This window comes from Enhydra lutris, unplaced genomic scaffold (assembly GCF_002288905.1).
Source record: "Enhydra lutris kenyoni isolate GAN:26980312 unplaced genomic scaffold, ASM228890v2 scaffoldscaffold16, whole genome shotgun sequence".
NCBI classification, from domain to species: Eukaryota; Metazoa; Chordata; class Mammalia; order Carnivora; family Mustelidae; genus Enhydra; species Enhydra lutris.
This window is the reverse complement of record NW_019154100.1, coordinates 27,774,955-27,788,830: the sequence shown is the minus strand read 5'-3', so window position 1 is coordinate 27,788,830 and position 13,876 is coordinate 27,774,955. Positions and strand designations below refer to the sequence as shown.

Below are 13,876 nucleotides of genomic sequence, written 5' to 3'. Positions count from 1 at the left end.
TGAAATTTATTCTGGTACATATGCCTACATAACTGTACAAGGTGGTTTACAGCAGCACGCTTATAAAAGCTAAGGACTATACACAACTAAAAACAACTACATACTACATGGCTATAAATAAAATAAGGGATACTGTGCAGCTGTTAGTGAACGAGGAAGATCTATATGGGTTCTCATACCCATACAGAATGTCCAGACACTCTATAAAATTTTTTTAAAAAGGTTTTATTGTTTTTACAAAAATATAAATTCTCTATGTACCTTCATAGATTTCTAGGAAAATTAAAAATTCTATAAGACATATATGGGAAAGGATAAAGGTTACTTTTACTTTGTACCCTTATATATTATTTGAATTATGTTATAACCATGACCTTGCACTGCTTTAAAAAACAATTTTTTTTTGCATTTTAATGATTAATGGGGCTCCTGGCTGATTCAGTTGGTAGAGCATTTGACTCTTGATCTTGGGGTTATGAGCTGAACCCTGCTGGGCAGAGAATTTAAAAAAAAAAAAGTTTTAACAATTAAAGAGTCAATTTTTCCAGGTATTTCTATACCTGTGATTTTCCTTACAGAGGTTTTATGTAGAAAAAAGATGCCTAGAGAAAATTTTAGCATCTTAATAAATAAATCAAATGTATGTTTTACCTCTGTATTTGCAATGTGCTATATTAAAGACAGGGTATTAATCATTAATTCTAAATGTGATGCACAACTGATGTTTTAGGTGTTACAGTAATTATATCTGAGTATATTTAACAGTAAACTACTGCAAATGATGTAATACTCATTCACAAGAGTTAAGAAATAAGTCAAAGTAAAACTGCCCAATGTAGTATTACCCAGCCATTTAAAAAAAAAAAAAAAAGTTCAAAGATCTCCATGAACTGATGGTGGAGTAATTTTTTTTGGTTTATAGTGTTCAATTTTTAAAAAGCAAGGTGCAAAAAGTATATATAGCATGGCAGCTTTTTCCCTTTTTTGAGAAAGAAGGGAATATGGAGGGATGGGGTAACTGGGTAATATAATGAGCACTGGGTATTATATAAAGACTGATAAAGCATATACCTCTGAAACCAATAATACATTATATGTTAATCAATTTAAATGAATTTAAATAAAAAATGTTTAAAAATTGAAAAAGATAAAGAAGAAAGAAGGGAACAGAAAAGAGTGCCTGCACATGCACATGTTTATTTTTTTTTTTAAAGATATTTATTTGACAGAGAGATCACAAGTAGGCAGAGAGAGGGGGAAGCAGGCTCCCTGCTGAGCAGAGAGCCTGAGGCAGGGCTTGATCCCAGGACCCTGAGATCATTACCTGAACTGAAGGCAGAGGGTTTAACCCACTGAGCCACCCAGGCACCTTTGCACATACTTATTTTTGTGGAAAGAAACAGGATAAACGGTAAACTAATGAAAATGTTTACATATAGGTATAAGAAAGGGGTTTTTTTTGTTTTGTTTTGTTTTTTTTAGGAAAGAGACAGTGAATTTTATTGTTAAGTATTTCCATTTTTGAATGATGCAATTATTTAACAATCAAAACACAAAATTCAATCAAAAGTTTAAGGGAATAAAAACTAATCTTAGAATTAAATACTAACAAAAATGCAGACTGTGTAAAAATTCATTACCCATTAATATGTTTAAAAGTTTATTCAAGTAACTTTGAACACAGTACTATGTACATCCTTACTGAAATAAATTCTTAGCAAAAGGATTGGGAAGAACTTAATTTAAGAGACACACTGTTGGGAATGGCACTGGTGTAAGATTTCCGAAACTACTGGTATATATAACAGGGTAAAATACATGAATATATATATATAATGATGTTTTGGAAACAAAGGCTCTCACACTGAAAGAAGAGATAAATATGGAATGGAGGAAGGTGGGAAGAACCCTAAAATACTGGATTTGAATTGAAGAAAACTATATAAAGACTTTAAATGTCTGTCCAATGGAAGTACAAAGAAGCAATGACCCCTAGTAGGAACAGGATCCAGTATAGAAATATCAAAATTCTATGTGGCTTCAAAATACCATTCCCCACTGGAAAAAACCAGGGCTCCTTAGAGAAATAAATGCCAGTACAGGTATGGGACAGAACCTAAAGCTTAATATACAGTTGTTTCACAAAGCCAAGAAGTATTCAAAACATTTATGAAAAAGACAGAGGGGTTGGGGCGCCTGGGTGGCTCAGTGGGTTAAGCCTCTGCCTTCGACTCAGGTCATGATCTCAGGGTCCAAGGACAGAGCCCCACATCAGGCTCTCTGCTCAGCAGGGAGCCTGCTTCCCCCCCCCCCCTCTCTCTCTGCCTACTTGTGATCTCTGTGTGAAATAAATAAAATCTTAAAAAAAAAAAAAAAAAAAAAAAAGATGGGTGGGTGCGTGGCTCAGTTGGTTAAATGCCCAATTCTTGGTTTGGCTCAGGTCATGGTGTCAGGGTCCTAAGATCCAGCCCCACATCAGGCCCTGTGCTCAACTGGAGTGTGTTTGAGATTCTCTCCCTCTTCCTCTGCTGCTCCCCCTCCTAGATGTACATGATCTAAAGCAAATAAATAAAATCTTGAATTTAAGGGGGGGAAAAAAAGGTCTGGAACAGCTCACCCCAGCTAAGTATGGGACAATCTGGGTATGAAAAAAGAGTAATAATGATGATGTACGATATACTGAACAAAAAAGAATCCCGAAGTCCACAGTAATATGAAAAAAGAGAGAGGGCAGCAATACCTCATTATAAAAGAATACATACTAATAAATGTAGAAGAAATGATAAAATTTTTTAAACCACCATTTTGTAATCATTAATAATAACTGATAAATGTGAGGATCATCAAGGATAAAAAATCACTGGGTGAAAGGCTACTGGGGAACAGGACAGTCACATGATCTCAAAGTATTATCCTACATATTATTCAATACAAAGAGGGGGGAAAAGCACCAATATGATGGTTTCAGTCAAACATAACTTTAAACAAATGATTAAACCTAACATCAAGAATGAAACTGACATTATATGTCTTTTGATAACACTGCAACAGAATGTACAAAACATCTATGCCTTTTCTTGCCAAAAAGGTTTCACCTGAATCCAGCCATGAAGAAATGATAAATAAATCTGGAGTACAGACCATTTTCTCAGACAAGTCTGAATTCTTCAAAAATATCAAGTGTCATAAATAAACAAAAGGTATAGAGAAGCTATTCTAGATTAGAGCAGACCAAGAACACAGTAATTGGGTGATCTTTATTTCCCCTGGGCCAAGAAATTTTAAAGGTTATACAGAAATATATTTGGGACAATTTGAATGTACTAAAACTACATACAGGAAGGAAATATTATCTTATAAATGTTAAATTTCTTAGGTATGTTAATGGTTTGATGGTTATACAGAATAATGTACATGCTGACAGGGAGACATGCTAATGTATTTAGGGTGTAATGCTGAATGCCTCCAGATTTGTACTTTTTCAAAAGAAAGGCTTGGGGAAAGGAAAGATTAAATATAAAAACCACTCGATTGCATACATTTAACAGACACACGTTTTACACTCTTCAGATACACACTGCAAAAATACTTACCTTACTTGAGGTTGTAAGCAAGAAAGCCCTTTGCAGATTTTCCTTTTCAGCCAAACAGAACTGCAGCCTGCCAATCTCTTCTTTGAAATGAGTAATCATGCTTTCTTTGTTCCCATCTAAATTCTTTAAAGTCTGGACCTCTGACACAAGCTTGGTGTTTTCTATATCCGTATTCTTCAGATGTACCTGTAACAGTGCTTGAGATGTCAAGAATACTCTAACTCCATAACCTAAGTTACTCAAATTTCAAGCTACCATTGTTTATCTCTAACCCAAAAATGATCAAGGAACCAGAAGACTTACTAGACCAGGAGTCAGGAGACCCAAGTTACATTAAGTGACTAGCTAATAAACAGAAACAAAACACAGTCTAAGTATTTTTTTTTCACAGAGATTATATCTAAGGTCTTAAAACATTACCTGATCTCTAAAGTCTTCTCTCATTTAATAAATTTAAGTTCTCTTTAAAAATGCAAACCAATTTAGTCATTCTTTTGGAGGAACAAATTATGTTATAGGTATATTCAGATATAAAGGCATGGAGAAATTCTGGAAAACTGAAGGGGTACATTCAAGAACAACATCTTAAGCAATATTTTTATTTTGAGAAGTATTGTCATTTACTTCCTATGTCCCTAAAAATACATTTGATTAACCCCACTATATTAATTTTCCCAGGAACTTAGGCAGCACTTGCTAATTTGCTTGTAACAGATGCACAAATCAAATTCCATAATTGAAATTATAAAGAGTACAGATACCTAGTTTCCACTATAAAGAGTATTTTGCTTTGGTTAAGAGTACCAGAGAGAAATAAATTAACATACTACTTGCACTTGACTTCAATGTATGAATGCTGAAACACTAATTCCTGTTCACAAGGACAGAATATAACTCCATATTCTCTGAGGTGTCACCAGCCAAGTCCTTAACAACACCACTTTAAAAACACTATCTAATTTTAATAATCATCAGATCAAGAAAGTGTTTTATCCATTACTCTAAATTCTGACAGGACAGAGATGGATCATATGCTCTAAGAGGGGCTAGAAAAAGAAAGATATAAGCAGTCTCTCTGATTATATAAACAATCTAGCTTTGCGCAGTGGCAGTATCGTAGCCAATGAGGTTTATCCGAGGCGCGATTATTGCTAATTGATTATATAAACAATCTGGAAGGGAAAGCCTGTTTCGGAGATTAACAATTTAATATGAGGTCTTATCATATTCAGTAAGTACAGCCTCCTTGCCATTAAAAAAAAAAAAAAAAAAAAGGAAAAGAAAGAAAGGAAAAGGGAAAAAAAACCCACAAAACAAAAATCTCTAAGGAAGTTTTACTTCCCATTTTGGGGATACACACATACAAATGAAATTCTGTTTAGAGCACTGGGAGGTTGAAGGAAAATATATTCAAATGGAAATTTCAATGTCAATTTGATCCCAACTGATAATGCTTATAGAAAACTGGAGATATTTTCACATCATAGAAGAATAAATCCCCAAGACACCTCATTCTCTCCCTTCCTTCCTTGCTGCCCACTCTTTTATAAAGGACTGGTCATTCAGGTGTAAAGCAAAAACACAAAAAGTCTGCAGAAAGTGGGAAAAAAAAAAACAAGGCATAAGGAATAATTTAGAGCAGTAAAGGAAAAATGCTCATTTACCCTAAAATGTGCTTGCCAACCCTCTACAAAACACAAGAAGTCCTATTCTCATAACAGAAAGAAAAGAAAGGCAGGATGGGAAGATGAAATCCTTAGGGATAGGTCTCTCTCTTTCCAAAATAATTCATCCTTGTAGCATTCATTACACCTCTCTAGCATCATTGGTTTAACCTAGGACCTTCCTAAACCCTTTCCAATACTAACTAGAATGCCTTTAGAATTAATTTTATTATTGAAAAGACTGAAGACACAGACATTCTATCTTATTATCTCCCACAATGCTAACAGAAAGCAACATGGAAAGCAATTATCCATGGAAAGAAATAATGCTCAGGTCTTTTCTTGACAACAAAACTGAAATATTCTCACTGAAATTCATTGTTAACATTGAGTAAAAAATTATGAGAGATGCCAATTTTCATTTAGTTAAAGAAAATTGCTTTCTAACTTTAAAAAGCTGCATTTAGGGTAGTTTGCAAAAACACTATACAAATTATAATCCAATTCCATCAATTTCTCTAGATATCTCTATTATTTCCCTTTTTCACAAAATCTTGTTCAAAGATCAAACATTATTTTGGGGCATATTTTCTTAAAGGGTCAAATCATAAATCATCCATCCACCAGAGCGGGACAACCTGGGTGGCTCAGTCAGTTAAGTGTCTGCCTTCGGTCAGGCTCTCTGCTCAGCAGGGACCCTGCTTCCCCCTCTCTCTCTACCTGCTGCTCTGTGATCTACTTGTGATCTTTCTCTGTCGAATAAATAAATAAAATTTTTAAAAATAAAATAAAATGGGTATAACCTGTGACATACAAAACGCCCCCATCCATGCTCTCTGCTCTAAGGTGCATGGTGGATTCAATATTTTTATCTTCTAAAAAAAATCCCAACACCACCAAAAATAAAAAGGAAAAAAACAGTGGGCAATGTAAATCATATTCTAGTTTCTACATGCAAACTGTAACTATCAAATACTGAATATATAAACAGTTGTATGCTTTTAACTTTAATCAAATATATACCACAATACTGTGTGTCTCCCTTTTCTATTATCATCAAGTGACTAAATCTACCCAAATAATACTGACTTAACTCAGAATGTTCTTGAAATTCCTCATCTGGAACTGCCTTCATGACTGCTATAAGCCACTTAAGATAAACACATCTCAATTTACATCCACAGCATTACTGGTTATTAAGCTAACCAACCTATTTCAGAATCATTTAAAAAAGAAAAATTTCAAAAAGGTAAAGATTTGTTAACAGCGAGATTTTTCTTTAAAATGACATTCTCTGAAGATTATTCTAAAAGTCAAACTCTAAAACATGATGATCATCACTGAAATTAATGTTCTAAGATGTTCTTAAAAGGGGAAAACAATAGGTTTTATAAATTCTGATCAACAGGCAGGTATCCTGTTACCATTAAACCTCGCTGACTTATTATGTATTACCTGCTAAGTAAAATACAAGTAAATTCCCTGAAAACGTTTAGGGACTATACACTATAGGGTAGGGGTTTTTTTGTTGTTGTTGTTTTCTTTTTCTTTTTACAATGGGGTAGTTTTAAAACAGGTCCCCAAATCCCTTGATACTTCCTCTCCGTGAAGCCCAACTCCCTTCTGTTTAAGTACTGGTTGGACCCAAGTGACTAGCTTCTAATGAATAAGATAAAGCAGGACTAATCTACAACTTTGGTAACTAGGTCATAAAGTACACTAGGACTTCCTCCTTGCTCTCTCTTGGATAGCTCCCTCCAAGGGAGAGTGGCATCCTTGTTGCGAAAACATTCAGGCAACCACTGAAGAGGCCACACAATAGCCCACATAACAAGAGACTGAAGGGCATCCTGCCACAAAGTCATTTGTGTGAGCCATCTCGACAGCAGACCCTCCAGTTCCAATCAAGCCTGTAGCTGACTGTGGCCCTTGCCAACATCCTGAATGCAACTGACCAAGACAACCTGAGCCAGAACCATGCAGCTAAGCTGCTCCCCAATTCCTGACTAAATTTCACGGTAATCTGTTACACAGCAGTAGATAACAAAGAGAAATGAAGAATAAACTACCTTATAAAGTTCCTTCTCATCCCTCTCGGTCTTCAACTGACACTCCAGTTGTTCTCTTTCATATTGTGCCTTCCTGAGTTTATCCTTCAAACTGAGTTAAAGTAACATTAATATAGACAAAAAATTTTCATTAAAGCGTTTTTGAAATATGTAAGCATTTTTTAAAACCATCAGAAATACCTGTCTAATTCAGTTTCTTTTTCAACTGCTTTATGTGTCACTGACACAATATCTTCCTCAAGCTGGAGAACTTTGGATGCAGCATCATTGTATCTCTTCTTAAACTCTTCATTTTCCGTTTTTAAACTTTGTGATACTTCAACAAGATCCTAAGAAACAACAACAATTTCTGAGAAACAATCTCTAAAGCAGATTTGCATATCCTTAAGAAATCTATGTATTTTCAAATTGTTAATCCCACATTTGTCCCCTCTAAAGCTTATAAAACTAAGATTAAAAACTAAACCTTAGGGGCGCCTGGGTGGCTCAGTGGGTTAAAGCCTCTGCCTTCGGCTCAGGTCATGATCCCAGGGTCCTGGAATCGAGCCCCGCATCAGGCTCTCTGCTCCGCAGGGGGCCTGCTTCCTCCTCTCTCTCTGCCTGCCTCTCTGCCTACTTGTGATCTCTCTCTGTCAAATAAATAAATAAAATCTTAAAAAAAAAAAAAAACTAAAAACTAAACCTTAAACTGAAACATACATCCAATTTTTCATATAGCAAATCAAACAATTATTAATTTCTTTTCCAGACTTCTCATACACCCTGTTTGTTGATTTCACAAACTTCTCCACCAGAGGGCAGGCAACAAAAATGAGAGAAAAAAAATTTTAATTTGTCACTTTCATTTTTCACATCTTGTTTCTCAATGCTACTCTAGTGACAAGTCAGGTTTCATATTATACCACCACAGATAACACACTGTCAAAAAAACAACAAAAAATCCTCCTTCTTCTAGTACAGATCATTAAGTACCACCAATAATTATACAAAGCACTAAGATACACAACTAAAACAATGTTCATAATGATCCTGTCACTGTGACTCAGAGGCCTGAATAAATATCCAAAGAAACTAAAATGAATATAAAAGTAGTAAATGCAATAAAAAAGTATTCCTATTTAAAATAGAATATTCTACTTTCAACGATTTAAAAGTTTTAAAAATATTAACACATCAAGACAATTAAGTAACATACAAGAACTTGGTCAAGCTCCTTTCTAAACCCATTTTATGATATGTAAAATGAACATAATAAAGCTTTTTCTTCCTAGTTTATAAAATCATGAGAATCAACTGTAACAGTGCACATGGAGATACTTTGTTATAGAAAACTATACATCAAAGGAACTGATAAATTAAGGCAAATTGTTGTTAAAAAATGATTTTAAAACTTCCCACTTATGAAAGTACCACCCACCTAAACAACAGAAACTAAAGGAAATCATCATTCTTACAATTTAAATCTAACAAATGTTATACAGTATTTATTTTTTTTTTAAGATTTTATTTATTTATTTGACAGACAGAGACCACAAGTAGGCAGGGAGGCAGACAGAGAGAGAGAGAAGGAAGCAGACTCCCTGCTGAGCAGAGAGCCCTATGCGGGGCTCGATCCCAGGACTCTGGGATCATGACCTGAGCCGAAGGCAGAGGCTTTAACCCACTGAGCCACCCAGGCGCCCTGTTATACAGTATTTATAAGCCACTTCAATTTTCATGAAGTAACTCAACCAAATGTTTTACTTATAGGTGAAGTATCACTTTAAATAGATTACTAGAATATGAAAATTGCGATGTTGCATCTACACTTCATTAAAAATCCCATCACAGTAAGGGTCAGATACACACTCTTGGTTTTATTTTTGCTCAAAGCAAATGTTTCCTTACTAAATTTGCAACATTAAAGATTGTTATACAAAACTAAATGCTTTTCTGATTCCAGTGAAAATGCCCCAGAAATAAATAGTATTTCCTCTGCTATAAACTGTTGTCAATATCTAATGACTCCTGCAAATGTGACACATTTTTGTCTTGGTGATTTATAAAGATAGCCAGAGAGGTTTCTAAATAGTTTTTTAATTTTGTACTGTTATTTTTACCACATGCACTTTTGGCACTGCAAATAGGCTACAGATTTAATCTAGGTTATTTCTTCCTACAACAAAGACTAGATTGCGTACAGGTAAAAACTAGTTTCTAAATCTGTAATTAATGAAGTTCTGTAACAGGTAAACAGTATTCTAAAAAACGTACAGGGCAAGAACTAGGGAATATTCATAAGTAACTAAATTGCAAAACATGAACTTATTGCTTTATCGATGAGCCAGTTAACTCTACAGTGAGTCACTAACTGTAATATAACTTGACGGTCTTAGAATCTTTGCCTGGTACCCATAAAAGCACTTAATATTTTCTCCACATCCACACCTATTTTCTAATGGCATGAAAATGCTAGAAATTACTCTTCAGGCCTCTAGTTCTCATGTTTGAGTGAAGCATAGCATCTCAATTTAGCTAAGTCTTTCTTAGAATGAAAATCACATTAAACTCTGTAGTGTACATACGAATAACTAAAAATCCCGCTTTCTTTTAAAAACTTCTTAAAAAGAATAAAATTTAGAACACAATCTTTGAAAAACACTTGAAATTTGAGATAAATATTCATCTGGTCAATATTTGCAAATCTTGCCCAAAAACATAGTAATTCTAGTATTAAAATAAAACTTGACTAGATTAAGCTGCTACATTGTACATCAAGATAAAAACAATTACAAAAATGGAGGCAAAAGGAGATTAAGAGATCTGGGCATTTCAAAATCGTGTAGTGAACTTCTTCCCTCCTCTCAGGTTGAAAACTCCCCACCATGAGCCACTATTACCAATTCCTTCAAGTCCTAACTCTCAAATATGAACAACCAGAGGAAAAAAAAATAAGCCACTTATCTGTGTGGCTAAACACGCACTTTAAATATACCTAAAGTAACAGAACACACTTATTCTCAAAATAAGACAAAATTGTGACTACAAATGAATACATTTGAAAAAAAAAAACACATAATATTATGGACAACCATTTAGAAAAGATTATGGTATTCTGGATTCGAATGCATGCAGTGGTAAATTTTAGTAAATTAGTACTTGAATACTCTAAACAGCAAATTACTGACAAAAGAATTATGTCATCTGTGGAAACTGAGATTTTTAGGATTTTATTTTAGAGAAAGAAAGAGCATGAGCAAGTGGAGGGAGGGGCGGAGGAAGAGCAAGAAGCACAGAGTCCACGCTAAACTGAGAGATCAAGCTCACCACTCTTGAGATCATGATGTGTGAGTCAAAATCTAGAGTCAGACACCTGATCAACTGATCAGGGAGCCTATTCTTCCTCTCCCTCCACCCTTTTTCTACCCCCGGCTCATGCTCCCTCTCTTTCAAATAAATTTTTTTTTTTTTTAAAGATTTTATTTATTTGACAGAGATCACAAGTAGGCAGAGAGGCAGGGAGAGAGAGAGAGGAGGAAGCAGGCTCCCCGCTGAGCAGAGAGCCCAATGCGGGGCTTGATCCCAGGACCCTGAGATCATGACCTGAGCCGAAGGCAGAGGCTTAACCCACTGAGCCACCCAGGCGCCCCAATTAAATCTTTAAAAAAAAAAAAAAAAAAGTTTAAAGACTCTTAAGTTATCTCTACCCTCATGGGACTTGAATTCACAACCCTGAGATCAAGAGCTGCATGCTCTACTGCCTGAGTCAGTCAGGCATCCCAGTTGTGTGATTTTTTTAAAGTTAATTGTGGATGATAACATCTTATCACATATTTGATTTACAAATATTTTCTCCCTTCTGGAATTCACTTTTCATTTTGTTGACGGTTTCCTTTGTTGTACAGAAGCTTTATACTTTGATACAGTCTACTTGTTTATTTCTTGCTTTTGGTGTTAAATCCAAGAAAATGGTTAAGACAAATGACAAGGCGCTTATCCCCTAGCAGTTTCATGGTTTCGAGTCTTAAATCTTTAATTCATTTTGAGTTGATTTCTGTGTATGGTGTAAGACAGTGGGTCAGTTTCATTCTTTTACAAGTGGCTGTCCAGTTTTCCTAAGACTGTTCACTGAAGAGACTGTTTTTTCCCACTGTACGTTCTTGGCTCTTCTGTCATGAATTAGTTGACCAAGTAAGCATGGGTTTTATTCTGTTCCATAGAGAGATTATGAACTAGTTTAAGCTATATATTTTAGAAACAAAGTATTATGAATTTCCGGAAACTATTACTTAGCAAATCAGGTATAAAATGAAAATCGGCCTTAAAGAAATGTATTGATAAAAATACCTAAGTTATAATGATCACTCCCACAATGTTAAAGTCTCTGTGGGGTGCCTGGGTGGCTCAGACACTCAAGCACCCGACTTTTTATTTCAGCTCAAGTCATGATCTCAGGATTATGAGGTGAGCCCCTCAACTGGGCTCTGTGCCAGGGGGCATGGAGCCTGCTTAAGATTCTCTCTCTCTCTGCACCTCCTTGCTCCCACTCTAAAAAATGAGTAAATATTAAAATTCTAAAAAAATTAAATCTGGCCTTTGTGTCTTTTTTACCCAATGATAATTGGTAAGAAAGAGTTCTGGAAATTCAATGATATCATAGCTTCAAAACTGGTTTTTGGCAACTCCACGTGTTAGAGGAGAGATACACACACACACACACATATATATGCACCTAAGGCAATTCCATGTATTAAGCAGATTGTCTTAAACTACCTCTGTCCAAAACTGGATATCCAATACAGTGATAAATACAGCTTTACAGAAAAGAAAGCCAAAAACATAAAGACAGCAGAAGAGATCTGCACTAGCCAGAGTCACCATAATGAGAGATCTTTCAAGTTGCTCTTTCCTGTACCTGTTATAACTCCAAATGGCTGGTATCTTAAGGTACACTACCTAGTTTATGAAACTTAAGAATGAAAACAATATGAATAAATACAACAGTGTACAACATGCTCCTTATATTGTTTAAGCAATACTATTTAAGTATTCTCAAATATAATTTAGTTTAGAAATAGTCTGAGAGACACCTGAGTGGCTCAGTTGGTTAAGCATGTGCCTTCAGCTCAGCTCATGATCCCAGGATCCTGGGATCCAGCCCTATGTCGGGCACGCCACTCATCCGGGACTCTGCTTCTCCCTTTCCCTCTGCCCAACCCCTGCCCCAGCTCATGTTCTCTCTCATTCACTCTCAAATAAATAAAATCATAAAAAACAAAAAACAAAAACCCCGGCCAAAAAAAACCTTTAAGTACATCTTTTATTAACATTCAAGTTAAGAATACAATTTTTTTTTAAGGATTTTATTTCTTAGAGAGAGAAAGCTGCACACACAGGCAGAGGGAGAAGAAGCCACCCAGGCACCCAAGAATACTATTTTATGGGAAAAAACTCTATCATAGTTTAGGCTCCAAAAAATTATACACTGAACTATAAAACTTAACAAGGTCACAGTTCATTTTGGTTCTATTTGAAAAATAAGACTCAATATCATTGGTTCCCTGACCCTCCATTTTTAATCTTCTAATTTTCAAATACATATCCTGCACTCCAAAACAGAAACAAGAATACAATGAATATACCTAAAAACTGCTAATCGTAAGTCTGAAAAATGTAGTAGGGTTTAAAAAAAAAAAAAAAAAAAAGACTAACCAATACACAGGAGTATCATTTGACAATAAAATGAATAAAGTACTGATGCATATTTTACCACGGATGAGCCCTGGAAACATTATGCTAAGTGAAAGAGGGTCACAAAGGCCACACATGATTCCATTTGTATGCAATGCCCAAAATATATAAATCCGCAGAGCTGGAAATTTAGCTTAGTGGTTGCCTGGGACCAAGGGGAAAGGAAATGGAGAATGACCACTAACAGGTACAGATACAGGTTTCTTCTGGAGTGATGATTATGTCCTAAAATTAGGTTATGATAATGGACGCACAATTCTATAAATATTAATAAGAACTACTAAATCGTATATTGTAAAGTGTTGGACATTAGGACATGTAAATTATAAATTAACCTCATTATAGCTGTTTTTTAAAAAGATCAATTAGATTAAGTTTACATCTTTAGTGACAGGCAGAGTGTCATTAAGAGCACTGAGGAGCCAGGGACGCCTGGGTGGCTCAGTTGGTTAAGCAGCTGCCTTCGGCTTAGGTCATGATCCCAGCGTCCTGGGATCAAGTCCCGCATCGGGCTCCTTGCTCGGCAGGGAGCCTGCTTCTCCCTCTGCCTCTGCCTGCCACTTTGTCTGCCTGTGCTTGCTCTCTCTCTCTCTGACAAATAAATAAACAAAATCTTTAAAAAAAAAAAAAAATTAAAATTTAATAAAAAAAAAAAAAAAAAAAAAAAAAAGCACTGAGGAGCCAGACTGCCTACATCTACCACTTCAACTGTTCAACCACAGGCAGGTTAAATAACTTCTCTGTGCTACGTCTGTAAAATGTGTATTTAACAATGCCTACTTTATAGAATTAAACGAGTTAACATACGTTAAGTACTCAG

The 13,876-nt window shown here is 35.3% G+C and overlaps 1 protein-coding gene across 4 annotated transcripts in view; it reads right to left on the bottom strand.

The window, feature by feature from the left end:
* Positions 1-13,876, bottom strand: part of LOC111147232 (Tax1 binding protein 1) — a 77,087-nt gene that overhangs the window by 38,863 nt on the left and 24,348 nt on the right. For all 4 annotated transcript variants that reach the window (XM_022503143.1, XM_022503146.1, XM_022503144.1 and 1 more), the window contains exons 5-7: positions 7,507-7,655; positions 7,327-7,417; positions 3,594-3,779 (exon numbers count right to left, since the gene is read on the bottom strand). In XM_022503143.1, coding sequence (XP_022358851.1) covers positions 3,594-3,779; positions 7,327-7,417; positions 7,507-7,655 — 426 coding nt within the window. The remainder of the gene's footprint in view (positions 1-3,593; positions 3,780-7,326; positions 7,418-7,506; positions 7,656-13,876) is intronic.